Below are 14,212 nucleotides of genomic sequence, written 5' to 3' on the forward strand. Positions count from 1 at the left end.
TGCTGGGCCTGGGGCCGAGGGGATGCTCGGGGCCGAGGGGATGCTCCGTGCCCGGCGGTGACGCCGCTCCCGTGTGCGCTTCCAGGATAAAGAGCTGTCGGAACTACTACGAGATCCTTGGCGTGGAGCGGGATGCCACCGAGGAGGAGCTGAAGAAGGCCTACCGCCGGCTGGCCCTCAAGTTCCACCCCGATAAGAACCGCGCTCCCGGAGCCACGGAGGCTTTCAAAGGTGGGGGCTGCGACCTCAGCGCTGTGTTGGGCAGCTAAGGGTGATCGTGGAGGGCTTTCCCAGCCCCAGCCGTTCTGTGCTGCCGTTTAAACTCCTGCATTCTCTGCACCCTTGCTGTGTTGCAGCTGTATGTGAAGCGTTGTGAGTCAGCCCTAAAAAAGCAAAGGTTTCACCTGCCGCCTGTCAAAACGAGGGGTTTTGGAAGGATATTTCCTTATTTATTGTGTTGGGGTTGTGTTTCCATATGAACTGTTCACAGCTGCTTTCTGACAAAGAGGAAGGAAGAAGATGAAGCAGACAGGCTGCTCCTTCCAGGTGGTTTGGCGTGCACTGTGAATAGATGCACAGGTACTGCTTCGTAAAGATCTCTGCTGGCAGAAAAGCTTGGAATGTGGGTCTGCGTGCCAATTACTCTCTGCAGTTATGAACTTTGTGTGTAGAGGTGCACTTCTATGTCAGTATTTAGTTAAAAAGCTACATTCTCCCTCAGCCTTTTGATAGATGAGGACTCTTGCCTTTAAGTTTTCCAAATATCTCACCTCTTCCCATATATTTCAAATTTGTGTCTTCTTCCTGGTAGGAGATAAGTTTCATAGCAGGTAATTGTGGTGTTCTAATGCTTCTTATACAAAGGCAGTTCTTTCAAAAGTAAATCAGTCTTTGGCCAAGCACACGTTTTCTATGACTTGAGCATTTTGCTCATCTGCTTACATCCAGAAGTACTGCATTGTAACACTTCTTTTACTTCATTCTCCAGCAATAGGCAATGCTTTTGCAGTTCTGAGCAACCCTGAGAAACGATTACGATACGATGAATATGGAAGTGACCACGAGCATGTCAGCACTGGCCAAGCCAGGCACTATAATTACTACACAGAATTTGAAGCAGACATTACACCAGAAGAAATATTCAACGTGTTTTTTGGTGGGCACTTTCCAACAGGTTGGTATCTGTCTACGCTGTTCTTCAAGCATCGTGAACTGACACTAGGCCATAAAGCAGATTCAGCTCCACTTGATATTGATCTAGCAGTTAAATTATACTTGGAAAAGAGCAAAAAAACATTTTTGATTTTTTTTTTTTTTTTTCCCTTTCCTATCTTCTTCTGCCTGTAAATGCTCCTTAAATGCACAGTTTAAGGTGTTGGTAGCTCCAGTCCCTAAAAAAGCTCAAAGCCCAGCTTTGCTGTCCAGGAGGGCAGCGTATCAGGGATTGGCTGTTACTGCTGTGACACGTTCCTAACCTCCCAGCCTCTTGAGGATTGCTGGCAGCACAAATTAGGAGTAAGGATGTTTTAATTTGGCAAGGATTTAGGTTGGCTGTTGTGTGAGCAAAATTTCATTACCATCTGTAGCTGAAGACCCTTCTCTTTGTTATTCTTTTATTTTCTCTCCACTGCCTGATGTCAGCTATGATTTGGGAAGCAAAATAAGATGTGAATGCAAGGGGCATGAGGCATCTGCTGTTGGTTTTGTCCTTGAGATGTGCTCCTGCACTGTGTTTATAGTCGAAATGGGAAGCCATAGCAGACCAGTGGAACACAGGCTGAGATTAAAAATAGATCTGAAAGGTGTGGTGAGCCTAGATGTCGTCTTACCACTATCAGCATTCATTGACAAATTGCTGTAGTGCACTTGTATGTTGTTTTTCACTTCCAAGGCAAGCTAGAAAGTAACATGCCAATTACTATAGTCTAAAGCAGGGGGTATGAGTAATGACTTAAGCTCCTCATTGCTGTGCTGTGTGGCAGCATCTTGCAGCTACGGGAATCTCAGACTGCTTTCAGTATTGAATCAGTAAGTGTGCAAGGTGTGTCAGACTCAGTGTAGCGTAACTCCCCCAACTTTGTGAGCACCTGCATATGACTTTGCTTTGGCCACTGGTGAGACATTCACCACTATGGAATGTGGATGTTGTATGGCTGTGTGCAGTGGGATTGCTTGGACTTCAGGATAGAAAACTCAGGAGCTGCAGTAGGGATTTGGGTGCTGGTATGACCCATACATAATAGGTAGGTTGACCTGAACAAGTACAGAGGAATTTTTATCCGAGTGGCAAAGAATAAGAAAATAAATATTATTTCATAGCTGTCAGTAATGAACAAAAGGTTGCTTGCCAAAAACATGGTTGGGCCTAAATACATGTGTGTTTTCATAAATAACATTTTGTAATTAAAATCTCACTTTTCAATTCAGCAGTTTTCCAAACAGGCAAAGTTTCTACTTACCTAGAATAGCTAACATAAAGAGAAGGCCTTTCACGCCATTGTAATGTTAAGTAGGATTTTCCTGTGTGTGCTGAAGTTTGTGCTAAGGTGCAGTTCCGTGCTGGTTTTGTTTTCCTGTGGTACCTTGCTACCACCAGAAATGTGAATAAGAAGTGTTGGTGTTAGATAAAATTCATTCATACAGCTTCTGGGCAGATTTATGGCTCATCAACTTGCAAGTCTAAAGAAGGGCTCTACTTGGGGCATAGACTTGTAATTGTAATGGCTATGGGCTAGAAGTTGCACTTCCTTCTCACAAAAGACAAACATGCATGGAAGGAAGAAAACTGGCAGAAATTCCGTGAGCAACTTTGGATTTGGAAATGTTTTTTCTGGGCACCCTGCAAAAACCACTCAACTTCTCTTCTTTCACAGCTTGATCAAATACTGTCTGAGTAGCATCAAATGATAGGAACTTTATTTTTTAAGGATTGTGCTCTTCTTCAAACCAGCCTTGTTTGGCTGGCTCCTGCACTTTGTTAGTGCTGTGCAGTGTTGTGAACGAGCTGGGAAACGCAAGTTTTGACACAGCAGCAAAGGTCAATTCCCCCAGCTTTCTTGCGGAATTCTTTTAGAAATTCAGATAAAGGACAGCATAAAAGTATCACATAATCACAGAATGGCCTGGGTTGGAAGGGACCTCCAGAATCATGAATCTCCAACCCCCCTGCCGCACGCAGGGCCACCAACTTCCACATTTAATACTAGACCAGGCTGCCCAGGCCCCCATCCAATCTGGCCTTGAACACCTACAGGGACGGGGCATCCACAGCCTCTCTGGGCAGCTGTTCCAGCATCTCACTACTCTCATACTAAAGAACTTCCCACTGACATCCAATCTAAATCTTCCTTTCAAAGAGTTGATTCCCCTCCGTCTGTAGGCTCCCTTTGGGTATTGAAAGGCTGCACTGAGGTCACCCCGCAGCCTTCTTTTCTAAAGACTGAACAAGCCCGGCTCCCTCAGCCTGTCTTTGTAGGGGAGGTGCTCCAGCCCCCTGGTCATCTTCGTGGCTCTCCTGGATCATATCTAACAGCTCTCTGTCTTTCTTGTACTGGGGGCTCCAGACCTGGACACAGTACTGCAGATGGGGCCTCACAAGAGCAGAATGAGAGGGACAATCACCTCCCTGTCCCTGCTGGCTGCCCCACTTCTGATGGAGCCTAGGATACCATTTGCTTTCTGAGCTGCAAGAGGAAACTGCTGGCTCATGTTCAGCTTTTCATCCATCAGGACCTCCAGGTCCTTCTCCACGGGGCTGCTCTCAAGGACTGCTCCTTCCAGTCTGTATGGATGCCTGGGATTCCTCTGACCCAAGTGCAAAACTCTGCACTTTGCCATGCACTTTGGCCTCACCCAGGCCCACCTTTGTAGTCTCTCGAAGTCCCCCTGAATGGCATCCCTTCCTTCCACCGTGTCAGCCACACCACTCAGCTTGGTGTCATCAGCAAACTTGCTGAGGGTGCACTTGATTCCGCCATCGATGTCATTGATAAAGATGTTAAAGAGCACCAGTCCCAAGATGGAGCCCTGCGGGACGCTGCTTGTTACCGGCCTCCACCTGGACACAGAGCCATTGATGACCACCCTCTGTCTGCGGCCTTCCAACCAGTTTCTTATCCATCGAGTGGTCCACCCATCAAATCTGCATCCTTCCAATTTGGAGATAAGGATGTGGTGGGGGACCATGTCAAAGGCCTTGCTCAAGTCCAGGTAAATGACATCGGTCGCCTCTCCCTTGTCCACCGATGCCATCACTCCATCATAGAAGACCACCAGATTGGTCAAGCATGACCTTCCCCTGGTGAAGCCTTGCTGGCTGTCTCGGATCACATGCCCATTCCTCATGTGATCAGGCATGTCATCCAGGAGGATCTGTTCCATGATCTTCCCAGGCACAGAGGTGAGACTCACCGGCCTGTAGTTCCCTCCTTGCTCCCTTTCTTGTCAATGGCAGTGACGTGACCCTTCCTCCAGTCATCTGGGACCTCACCTGACAGCCACGACTTTTCAAACTTGATGGAGAGCTGCTCAGCAACCACCTCAGCCTGTTCCTTCAGAGCCCTGGGCTGCACGCCATTCGGCCCCATAGACTTGTACACATTCAGTCTCATCACGTGGTCTCAGACTTGCTTTGCCCTTACAGTGGGGGGGATTTACCACCCCAGTCCCCACCTAGAGGTTTAGGGATGCAGGGCTCAGGGACATGAGAAATACTGGAGTCCTGGCCACCAGTAAAGACTGAGGCAAAGAACTCATTCAGTCCCTCAGCCTTCCCTTTGTCCGTTGAAGCCAGTTCTCCTTTTACGTTTGCCAAAGGAGATACACTCACTTTGGCCTGTCTCTTCTGGCCAATGTACCTGTAGAATATCTTCCTATTGTTTTTCACACCCCTTGCCAAGTTCAGTTCTGCCTGTGCCTTGGCTTTCCTGATCCCATGTCTGCAAGTCTGGACGGTATCCCTGTATTGAATGTATAAAATGTTGTGTCCTTTTTCCCAAGGCACAAAAATAGATTGGCATTTCTGTTGTCACAAGGCCATACGTTTCAATTCTTTATTAGAAAAATATTCTGAATTTCAAAGTGAGAGAGCTAAGTTGCTATTTAGATAATCGTGTGGTGATATAATCAGAGTTTAAACTTCTAATCAAAACATTGCATGCCTACATCATATTCTTTTCTCATTTTAGAATTGTCAAAAATAAATCAGCTACAGTCAATGTGCAGGAAAGGAAATCTGAATCCTACCTTTCCCCTCAAAAAGCTATCTTATTCATCTCTTTCCACATTATAAAATAATTAAGTGAAATTATTAATAGCTAGATGGAGGAGGAAATAAACTAAGTGTGGAAGAACGTATGCAGTAATTATAGGAAACCACAGTTCACAGCCTGAGTCTGGTGGAGGAAATTAATTCTCCTTCTTAAAGGCTGGGCATGCAAGACAGATTGCAGTCTGTCAAGTGAATATGGCAGAAGTATGAGTTGCAGTTATTTTACGTGTACACACACATCTACATTTTATTTAGATAGTGTTGTACATAATATACATGTGTTTTTTCATATAGCTATAGTTTTTTCATATATGTACTCTCTCTCTAGTGGTTTCTACAGTTTGATGCAAATTAAGATGGATGAGGAGCAAAATTCACGTTTCTCTGGAACATTTATTGGAATAACTTTATTTTGACATTAAAGTTTGAGGTCTCCCAAGTGTAATTCAGCCCACGTAGTATAAACCTGGGTAATTAACTAGGAATGGAATTACAGGTAAATACCAGCAACTGGATGAAAATTATGACGCTTTTTGGGCTTCTTTTAACAGGAAATATCCATATGTTCTCAAATGTAGCCAGAGATGCACACTATTATCCACGGAGGCACCGAAATGAAAGAGCATGGACACAGGAGCAAGAGGAAGAAGAAAACAGGCCACAGGTGACTGGGCTTAAACATTTCACCAGGGTGAGAGGTTGACATACACCTCTGACACCATTACAGAATTATGCTCAATGCTTTTCTTCAAGTGCTGTACCCAAACAGATGATTACACAAGGAACTAGATTGTTTCTCTTTTATTAATCACTGCTTTAAGAATAGATTTTATTGATAGGATCACAGGCCCTGAAGTTTCAGCAACCAAGTATTTTGCTGGTCCTTGGTTCTTGCAGGCTTGAAGGGCTTAGTAATCTAACAGTGATCAGTCCAAGTGTGAACTGATACTGGATAAGGTAGTATTGCCTTGTCCTCACTGCATATTTAATCCTTCAGTATATTAGCATACAGTTGTAGCCCAGGTCAGGATGGGTCTGGGATACATTTCTACCAGCTGAAACCTTCAGGTATGGTACCAGGTGTCACTTATTGCTAATACACCTGTGTATGCACCCATGCTGCCTACCTTGGAAAAATCTTCCTCCACAAGCAGTCCAGTAGTCTAACAAGATTGCTCTCAAGGGAAGATGAACTTTTCCTTGGAGTCCCCTTTGGACTGGCTCTGAAATAGTCTTAGGCAGTTTGCAGACAGCTAAGCTAGGGCAAATGAATCCATGAATTCCACCTGCTATTGAGTTGGCTGTCCTTGTTCTAACCCAGGGCAGGGAGCAGAGCCTAAATAGGTACATTCTACGTTTTGTTCCTAATTTTAAAAGTTTAAAAGTCAACTAAGAGCCAGACTGATGGTCTGCATTTGGTTGCTGGCTAGCAGAATTCTTTGATCCTTTGGGCATTTATCACTCTTTTGCCCTCCTGCATAAATCCAAACAAATAAAATGCTTAATGCATCCTGCCCCAAGTTAAATTACTTGTGTTCTCTTCACCCTTTACGTTTTATCCAGTGTTTGGACAAAGATTGAGGTTTTTAGAATATGTGTGGTAAACTTTGGAAAATGCACAGATGGGAATTGTAATGTTCTTTTGGCTTGGAGTTTTAACTGGCAGGCAGGCACAGTGTTGTGGGCATCTATTGCCTTGAGCAGGAAGCTGTAGATGAAAAAAAAAAAGCTTTGAAAACATAATTGGAAGAAAAAGGCTTTAAAAAGCTTTCAGAGACTGTTAGTAGAACTTATTTTAAAACTAGAATGTCATCCTGGTCAAAATTTGGAAATGCTCATCTTTTCTCAGTTTGCTTTTAATACGCTGTTGATTTACGATAGCCTGACTTCCGTGAACGTGCACATTGTTTTCCATCTGTATATTTTCCCACTGATTATTGTTGTTCTTTTCAGAACTCATATTCTGCATTTATTCAGTTGATGCCCGTTTTCATCATAATAATCGTATCGGTTATAACTCAGCTGATGGCCACTAACCCACCCTACAGCCTGTTCTACAAGTCGTAAGTCACTTGAAAATAGTTCTTTGCTTGAGACAAAGGAGGTAGGCAGAATTGGGTCTTAATGGAAGAAATGCTAGTTACTGTTCTGTCCCACTCTTTCTAGAAAGTGGTATCAGTCTGTAGATAAGGAAATACCATACTATTGATAAGTTCTCCTAAGTAAACTATGGTGAGCTTTATTGCTCTGTGTACTGAACAGATAGAGGTGCTGAGCCAGAAAGCTTAACCAGCTGGTGTGAAATGCTTTTGCACAGTGGTACAGTGGAAGGAATGTGGGTGTAGCTTAGCTACAGTACTAATCAGCCCCTGGCCTGCCAAGCCCTGTGGACTGCCTCTCATGTTTCCATGTAAAGCAATTAGGAAATCAGGTCTTGCAGTATAACTTCAGCCAAAATGCCACTGGGAAATTTGTCAAGTGCCTCAAATGATTAAAGTTTTGACATGGTGTGGTTTAACATCTGTAAAGAGGCAGTATTCACAAGTTATGGAGGGCAATCTAAACTAATCTAGAAGCAGAAGGAATGACAGACCTGCTGCAATATGAGTTGGTGGGCAGGAGGAAAACTCATATAAACCTCTTGGCATTCAGTGCTGGGAGATGGGAAGCTCTCCAGGCTGGTTTAGTGAACTTCTCTGGCTCTTACTAAGATAGCAGTGGGAGTTGGCAAGGCTTGAAGTACCATAGGTGGGTACCCTGCAAGCTCTCCATGCTCCCATTTAGGAACAAAACTACTCAGGTTTAGGGCTGTATGCTTTCCACTATCATAGAGTAGATTTAATTAGCCCTTAAAGACATCCTTTATTGTTCTTTACCACCAGATGTCAGTATGTAGACCTAAGAGAATAAATGGTTGGTGGCTTGGTTTTTCTGGTTTGGATTTTTTTGGTTGTTGTTCTGTTTTCCAGAAAGTGTTCTTGCTATCTGCCTGTCCCACGTGAAAGTTCACACACTGTGCACTGAGCAGCTAATCTTTCCTGGCTTGCTTCACTGCCTTCCCTTGTCCTGTTGATACGAGATAGCCAGGCTTGAGCCTGGTGTACAGTTACAGATGCTGTTTCTCTAAATCATATCTTAAAAAAAAAAAACAGCTCTAAAAGAATTTTTGTAAGGAAAGCATACATTTCCAAGGCTTAGTGAGAGAAAAGTTTAAAAAGAGCCCAGGAAGTGGAAGGAGCCAACTGAATTCCATGGGTAGAATGTAACCTCCGCATTTTTTGCCGCCTGCCTCTTTCTCTGGGCAGTGACTTGAAAAAAATGCCTGCATATTTATGTTCAAATAAGGAAACTCCAAAAAGAATAGACTAGCCTCTTGTCTGTGCCATTGTGGCCTATCCCTCCTACAGGATGCTCCACACACTTCCAAGGCTACCGGTAATTATAAAACACCAAAGGGAAGTGTAACTAGAATCCCCTCTGCTAATTCTTATTTCTACTGAAGGATCCAGAAACCAGGAAAATGTAAATCCATTTACATTGTGCTCTAAACAATATTGGGCTGCATGCCTTTCCTATAGTCTCCATACTTGACTTTTGTTTCCCACAGATTTCTGAATCTAGCTTGCCAGAAGTTAACAGCAAACAGAAGAAAGGGTGTGGAGCTTCTGTTTACACATAAAATTGGCTCTCAGGCTCTGGAATTATCTTAACTGAGCTGCTGAGCACTTGGAATTGGAAAGGAACAGTATCAGCTCTGATTCAGTTTTTTGTAGATATCTCCCAGTTCTATATATTTTCACTATGTGGGTTTTCCTTTTCAGTGAATTCAGTTTGTAGTGATAAGCTTTCATGGCCTGAGGCTTGTAATTTCCTTACTGCATGGCTGAGGGAGCTATCATCCTGCAGAAAGTAACTGTTCAGAAGTAGTTGCAAAAATTCTCTTCTAGAAATGTTAATCACGAGATGCATCTCTCCATTTCTTTGTGTTTGAACAGCTGAAAAATCTGTTTTCTCCATCATGTTTTCACAGGTCCATAGGCCACGTTATTAGCAGAGAAACAGAGAACTTGCAGGTGCCTTACTATGTTGATAAAAACTTTGAGAAGAATTATCAAGGAGCAGAACTTCAAGAGCTAGAGAGAACAGTTGAAAAAGATTACATAGACTATATTCAGACCAGCTGCTGGAAGGAGAAGCAGCAAAGTAAGTTATTTTTCTTATGACCCATCAGTAGTTGTACGGTGGCTGTGCTTCACAAAGCACTGCCATTTTAGCTTCATTTTCCAGCGCAGCGAACTTCTCAAATCTTGCAGCTGTATTTCTCTCATCTGTTCTTACACTGACTTTGTTGAGGGGCTGTCAAAGTTCATTTTAGGTGACTGAAAGAGAAGTGGGAAGTGGATTCTGCCATTTGAGACGTTTTTCCACTCCACTTGTATGCTTGGCTAACTCTTAGTGAAGATGTTTTAAACACTAACGACTGCTACGTTTAGTTAGCTCTGACAGATTGTTTGGGCTAGAAAAGATATTAATGTTTCCTTCGCTGAGGCAGAATCAGCTTTACTCTGGCTGGCTCTGTGAGAAGGACCTGTAACTCTTTCTTAAAACTTAAAACTTCATCAGGAGGAGCCCAAAACCTACTTAGGTGTCTGTGAAACTTTTGTAGTGCTGCTGGTATCAGTTCTAAAAGACAGTGCCTCTGTGCTTATTTTGTGCACTGATTTGCATTTTCTATCTTTAGATGATTTGAGAGCGTGTTTTTCACTGTAGTCTTTTAAAAACAAGAATTGAATGCAGGGAGGGAGACCACAAAAATGTGAGCATTCAGAATCATTCTTCTCAAGTTAATTCTGAGTCAATCAGTGCCACATGTGGAGGCATGCATTGTAACCCTGTATCACTTGTTAGTCACTGCTGTTCTTTAATCCAATGCAAGAGGTAGCAGTAGTGTTGCCCTTCCTATCAAAAAATCTGTGAACAGTTTCAAGTCAGCGCTCTTCATCCAGAGGCAGTTCTTTCATATCACACCAAAATTACCAGTCTTGCTTTGAAGAGATCTACACAGGTATAGACTCTGAAGTTTAAATAAAAGAAGCCCAAATGTGGAAACCCCAAAAAACCCCAAACATTCCTTTGATTTTTGGTGTACTTGATTTGTGATATTAGTACATCTGTGGCAGCAGTGGCAGCCTCTATGTACAGTGTACCTATTATTAACCATAAACATAGGCTTGTTGTGTGGGCTTGCTATAGGAATAGTTTTTTTCCCTATAGGAAAAATCATATTAATTAACCTTGTGCAACTGAAACTCACCGTGTTGTCTCTTTCATGTAGACCTTGAGCTGAGGAGTGCTGTGCCCCAAAATGGGCCGTGGGGTTTGCAAGTCTGGGGGGTGGTAGTCAGAGATGGTCCAGTGTTGAATGCCAAGTAATGCCTGCCAAACAACCCCCTCTTGAGCTTTTTACTCTTACACTTGTTTTTACTGCGTGCACATTGACCACATGCAGCAGAAATGTTTACAATGCCCTCCCTTAGCAGTAGCTGGAGACCACTCCAATTAAAAAAAAAAGAAAAAATACAAGAAGTTTTCAGAAGGATTGCCACCTAGGCCAGGGAGAGCAGATACTGAGCACAGCTGAGGCTGTGCTAACTTTAGTACAGCCAAGTTTGTCGATAAATAGAACTGAATACAAGATGGAGTGCTGGGGAAAAGTTATCCGGGGACCTTGAGACAGTTGTCAGTCAGCTGCTGTTTCGTAACTTTGGTCCGTTGCTTCTTGTGTGTTTAACTTTGTGGTCAGCCTCTTTTTTTTGCCGGTTGAATGTCTATTAATAGTACATTTGTTCTATTTGCTGGAGGTACATTTAGCAGCAGCAAAAAGAACACAGATTAGTTACAGGAACAGCTTAAATTACAGTCCTTGCTTTTATGATTTGAAAAGCACTACCTGATGTCCACCTACCTCCATAGAATCTTGAAAAGCAACTGATGTAGCAGGATGTTGTTCAGCCAAGCACTTCACAGCAGCGTAGTGTGACAGCTTTGTCTCCTAACATCTTTGATATGGTTATGGACAAAAGGCAAGTCATAGGTTTTTACAGGTGGTTGTTCAGGTGTAGGAGCACAGTTGTAAACTGAGACTGCAAAGAGCTCAGAATCAGAGAGAATTACAGGCAGGGAACTGAAAACAGAAAGGAGATATGTAGTTGGAAATAAGTATTGTAGGAGATCCCTAAAGAGAAGAACTTTGGTCAGGGAAGGTTGAAGGAACAGCTGTGTAAAAGATGAGAAAACACAAGGAACTAGAATTAATGCTGGCAAGAAGTGCAAGCATTGGCAGTAAAAATTTTTGCCCAGTTGGATAAGTATAAACCAAGTGTCTTCACTGCAGAACTGAACTTTGAGACAGTAAGCTGAGTCTGGTTTTGCTGAAGGGCCTTCAAGGCTCTGTAGCTAGCACATTTGTGCTCTGCTGCCGTGGCACTTGAGTTACAAAAACTGGAAGTTGATTCCTGACCTAAAATACGATGTTTGTGCCCTTCAGTTTGTAAAGCTTTTTGATAAATACATTGAGGGTCATATGGCTTTAAATTTCAGTAGGACAGGGCAGAGGACATAAGGCATGAAAGGCCCTATTGAGAAATTCTTTGTGCTCCAACTGATTTTGTAAAATGAGAGACTTGTAGGGTGTATAAAAGCTCTTTGAAAAATTAAATGTCATCAGGTAGCCTGTGCTTAGGAGAATTCTGACCTTTTCAGAAACAAATCACTGCTATTGTCATAGCTGCATCTAAACCTGCATCTAAAATACTCTTCAGGGAGAAAACTGTATTAAGACTTCCTTAGCTAATCAGCAAAAGATGCCTCCCTGAGTTGCTGGGGGAAAGTAATTGAAGCAGCGGGATTATTTCAGTTACATGTTGCAAAGTACATTCAGAATTGTATTGTTAATGAAAGGGCATGGAGACCTGTCGGACAAGTCCCTTACCTAGCTGCTCACCTTCTGTCATCAATTACAAAAAAACAAACAAAAAAAGTAGAAGAATTAAAAGAATTTACAGTGCCTTCTGGGCAAACCTCTTGGCAGACAGCTTGAATCCTGGTAAGTGCAGCATGAAAAAACCAACTGTCTGTACATCAAAGTATCAAACTGGGTGGGTGTTCTGGGCCCCTGCAGAATGGGTTCTCCAGAAGAGTTGCATTTCTCAGTTCTTTGGGCAGGGATGTAGGGCTGGTAACTCCTGTTTGGCAGCAGGCAGCTGACAGCCTTAAGAAAGCAGTGGGAAAAGTAGGCACAAGGTTCTCTTTCCTTTTGGCTCATCACTGAAATACTGCTGACAGGTGTAGAGTAACCCCACCCTGGGGTCTGTGCTGGGGAGAAATGGGTGGATATCAGTGCCTGACAGGATGAGATGTCATGCAGTTGTAAATGCTGGTATTGACTAAGACTGTTAGCAGATCAAATGGTGTCCTACCATTTTATGCACACATAGCTTATGCACACTTAGTGAACAGTTTTGTACTTCATGCTTTCTTTGTAGGCAGTAAAAATTACCCTTTTTTTTTGTTATTTCCCAGTTGGTGCTCTAGTAGAGTTTTTGGGTTGTTATTACTCTTTGAATTCTCAAGTAATTATGGAAAGTTGTGGGCCTCTCTGCAAAGGAAGTTATTTCCATGGAGCTGTGCATGTTATAAGGTGAACTTAACTAATCCTAAGGATAACAAAGCACTGAGAAACAGTTACTTGAAGCCATCTCACAGCTTCACCCTAATGTGTGTTGTTTTCATCTTTCAGAGTCTGACTTGTCAAATTTGGCCAAGCTGTACAGAGACGAGCGGTTAAAACAGAAAGCAGAGTCACTGAAACTCGAGCACTGTGAGAAGCTCTCCAGTCTGATTGGAATGCACAAAGGGGGCTGACCAGAGCCTCTATCCTTTTTATTTATTGCTGTTTTAAATTATGTTTTTATTTTCCTCTGTATAAAAAGGGAAGGAGTCTATTGCAAAGTCTGAATACTCGATTCCTTCGTGCTGTGCAGAGATGGGCCAACACGAGCTGTAGAGCTGTGTTTGCTTTAATATACTGTACACTATATTTGGTTCCAAGGACCAGTGGCACTTTGTAAATTAATTCTCTGGGAAATGCTATGAGTTTGAAACGTGTCTCTTCGGTAGTCTGTCTGCCATCCAAACAGTGTGTACTTCCAGGAGAGCAGACAAGTGTCCTATGCTTGCTGTACTTCCTATGGACTGCCGTTCGCTCGGTCACAGCGTTGCTCTGTACTGGGTGCACTGACCTCGTCCTGCTGGCTGTCCCTGCCTCTGCTGTGCCGTGTGAGGAGATGTGGGTGAAAGGCAGCGAGTCCCGCCGCACTCTGACCTTCAGTGCTTCATTTTGAGTGGCTGCTTCACTGAGGATCTGAGCACGCTGCCGTTGCTCTCACAGGGACCTGGCCGTGTCCGTGTGTGGGCGCAGAGGCCCTGCTGAGCCTGCGAGCTGAGAGCAGCGATGCTGAAGCAGATGGAAGTCAGACTGCATCAGTTCCTAACTGCCCAACTGCGGGGAAGGGACAGCCATGTTTACTTCATCCTGTGTTTCCAGTGACGTATTTCTAAGCTGGCTGTGTAATTCTGATTCTTATTGGCAAACTTCTCCAGCTGTTATAAGGGTCCTGCGTTTTCCGGTATGGTTTTAATGTAGCATCTTTTTACTCTGTTGAACAGTTATGAATGTTTCACTGTAGAGACTAGCACTGCAAAGAAAGAGATCCGTGTAGTCGCGTCTGTCTTGCCTTCATCCTCCTTTACGCAGCCAGGCCTTTAAAAGCAGGCCTAGGACGGGCCGCGCTCTCCGTGTTGCACAGCGGGGCCGTTGCTAGGAGACGGGCCGGCCGCCATTTGCCGCGGGGGTGCGGAAGATGGCGGCGCCGCTCGGGGGGC

General features: G+C 43.7%; 1 protein-coding gene across 1 annotated transcript; it reads left to right on the top strand.

Annotated features, from left to right (window-relative positions):
* Window positions 1–2: 2 nt before the first annotated feature.
* On the top strand, window positions 3–14,053 carry DNAJC18 (DnaJ heat shock protein family (Hsp40) member C18; the record flags this gene model as incomplete). Its single annotated transcript, XM_019620299.2, has 6 exons — window positions 3–231; window positions 989–1,174; window positions 5,821–5,933; window positions 7,223–7,332; window positions 9,300–9,472; window positions 13,068–14,053. Coding segments are annotated over 6 exons (936 nt in total), but the record flags the coding sequence as incomplete, so codon positions are not given.
* Window positions 14,054–14,212: the final 159 nt, after the last annotated feature.

Source organism: Meleagris gallopavo, chromosome 15 (assembly GCF_000146605.3).
Source record: "Meleagris gallopavo isolate NT-WF06-2002-E0010 breed Aviagen turkey brand Nicholas breeding stock chromosome 15, Turkey_5.1, whole genome shotgun sequence".
NCBI classification, from domain to species: Eukaryota; Metazoa; Chordata; class Aves; order Galliformes; family Phasianidae; genus Meleagris; species Meleagris gallopavo.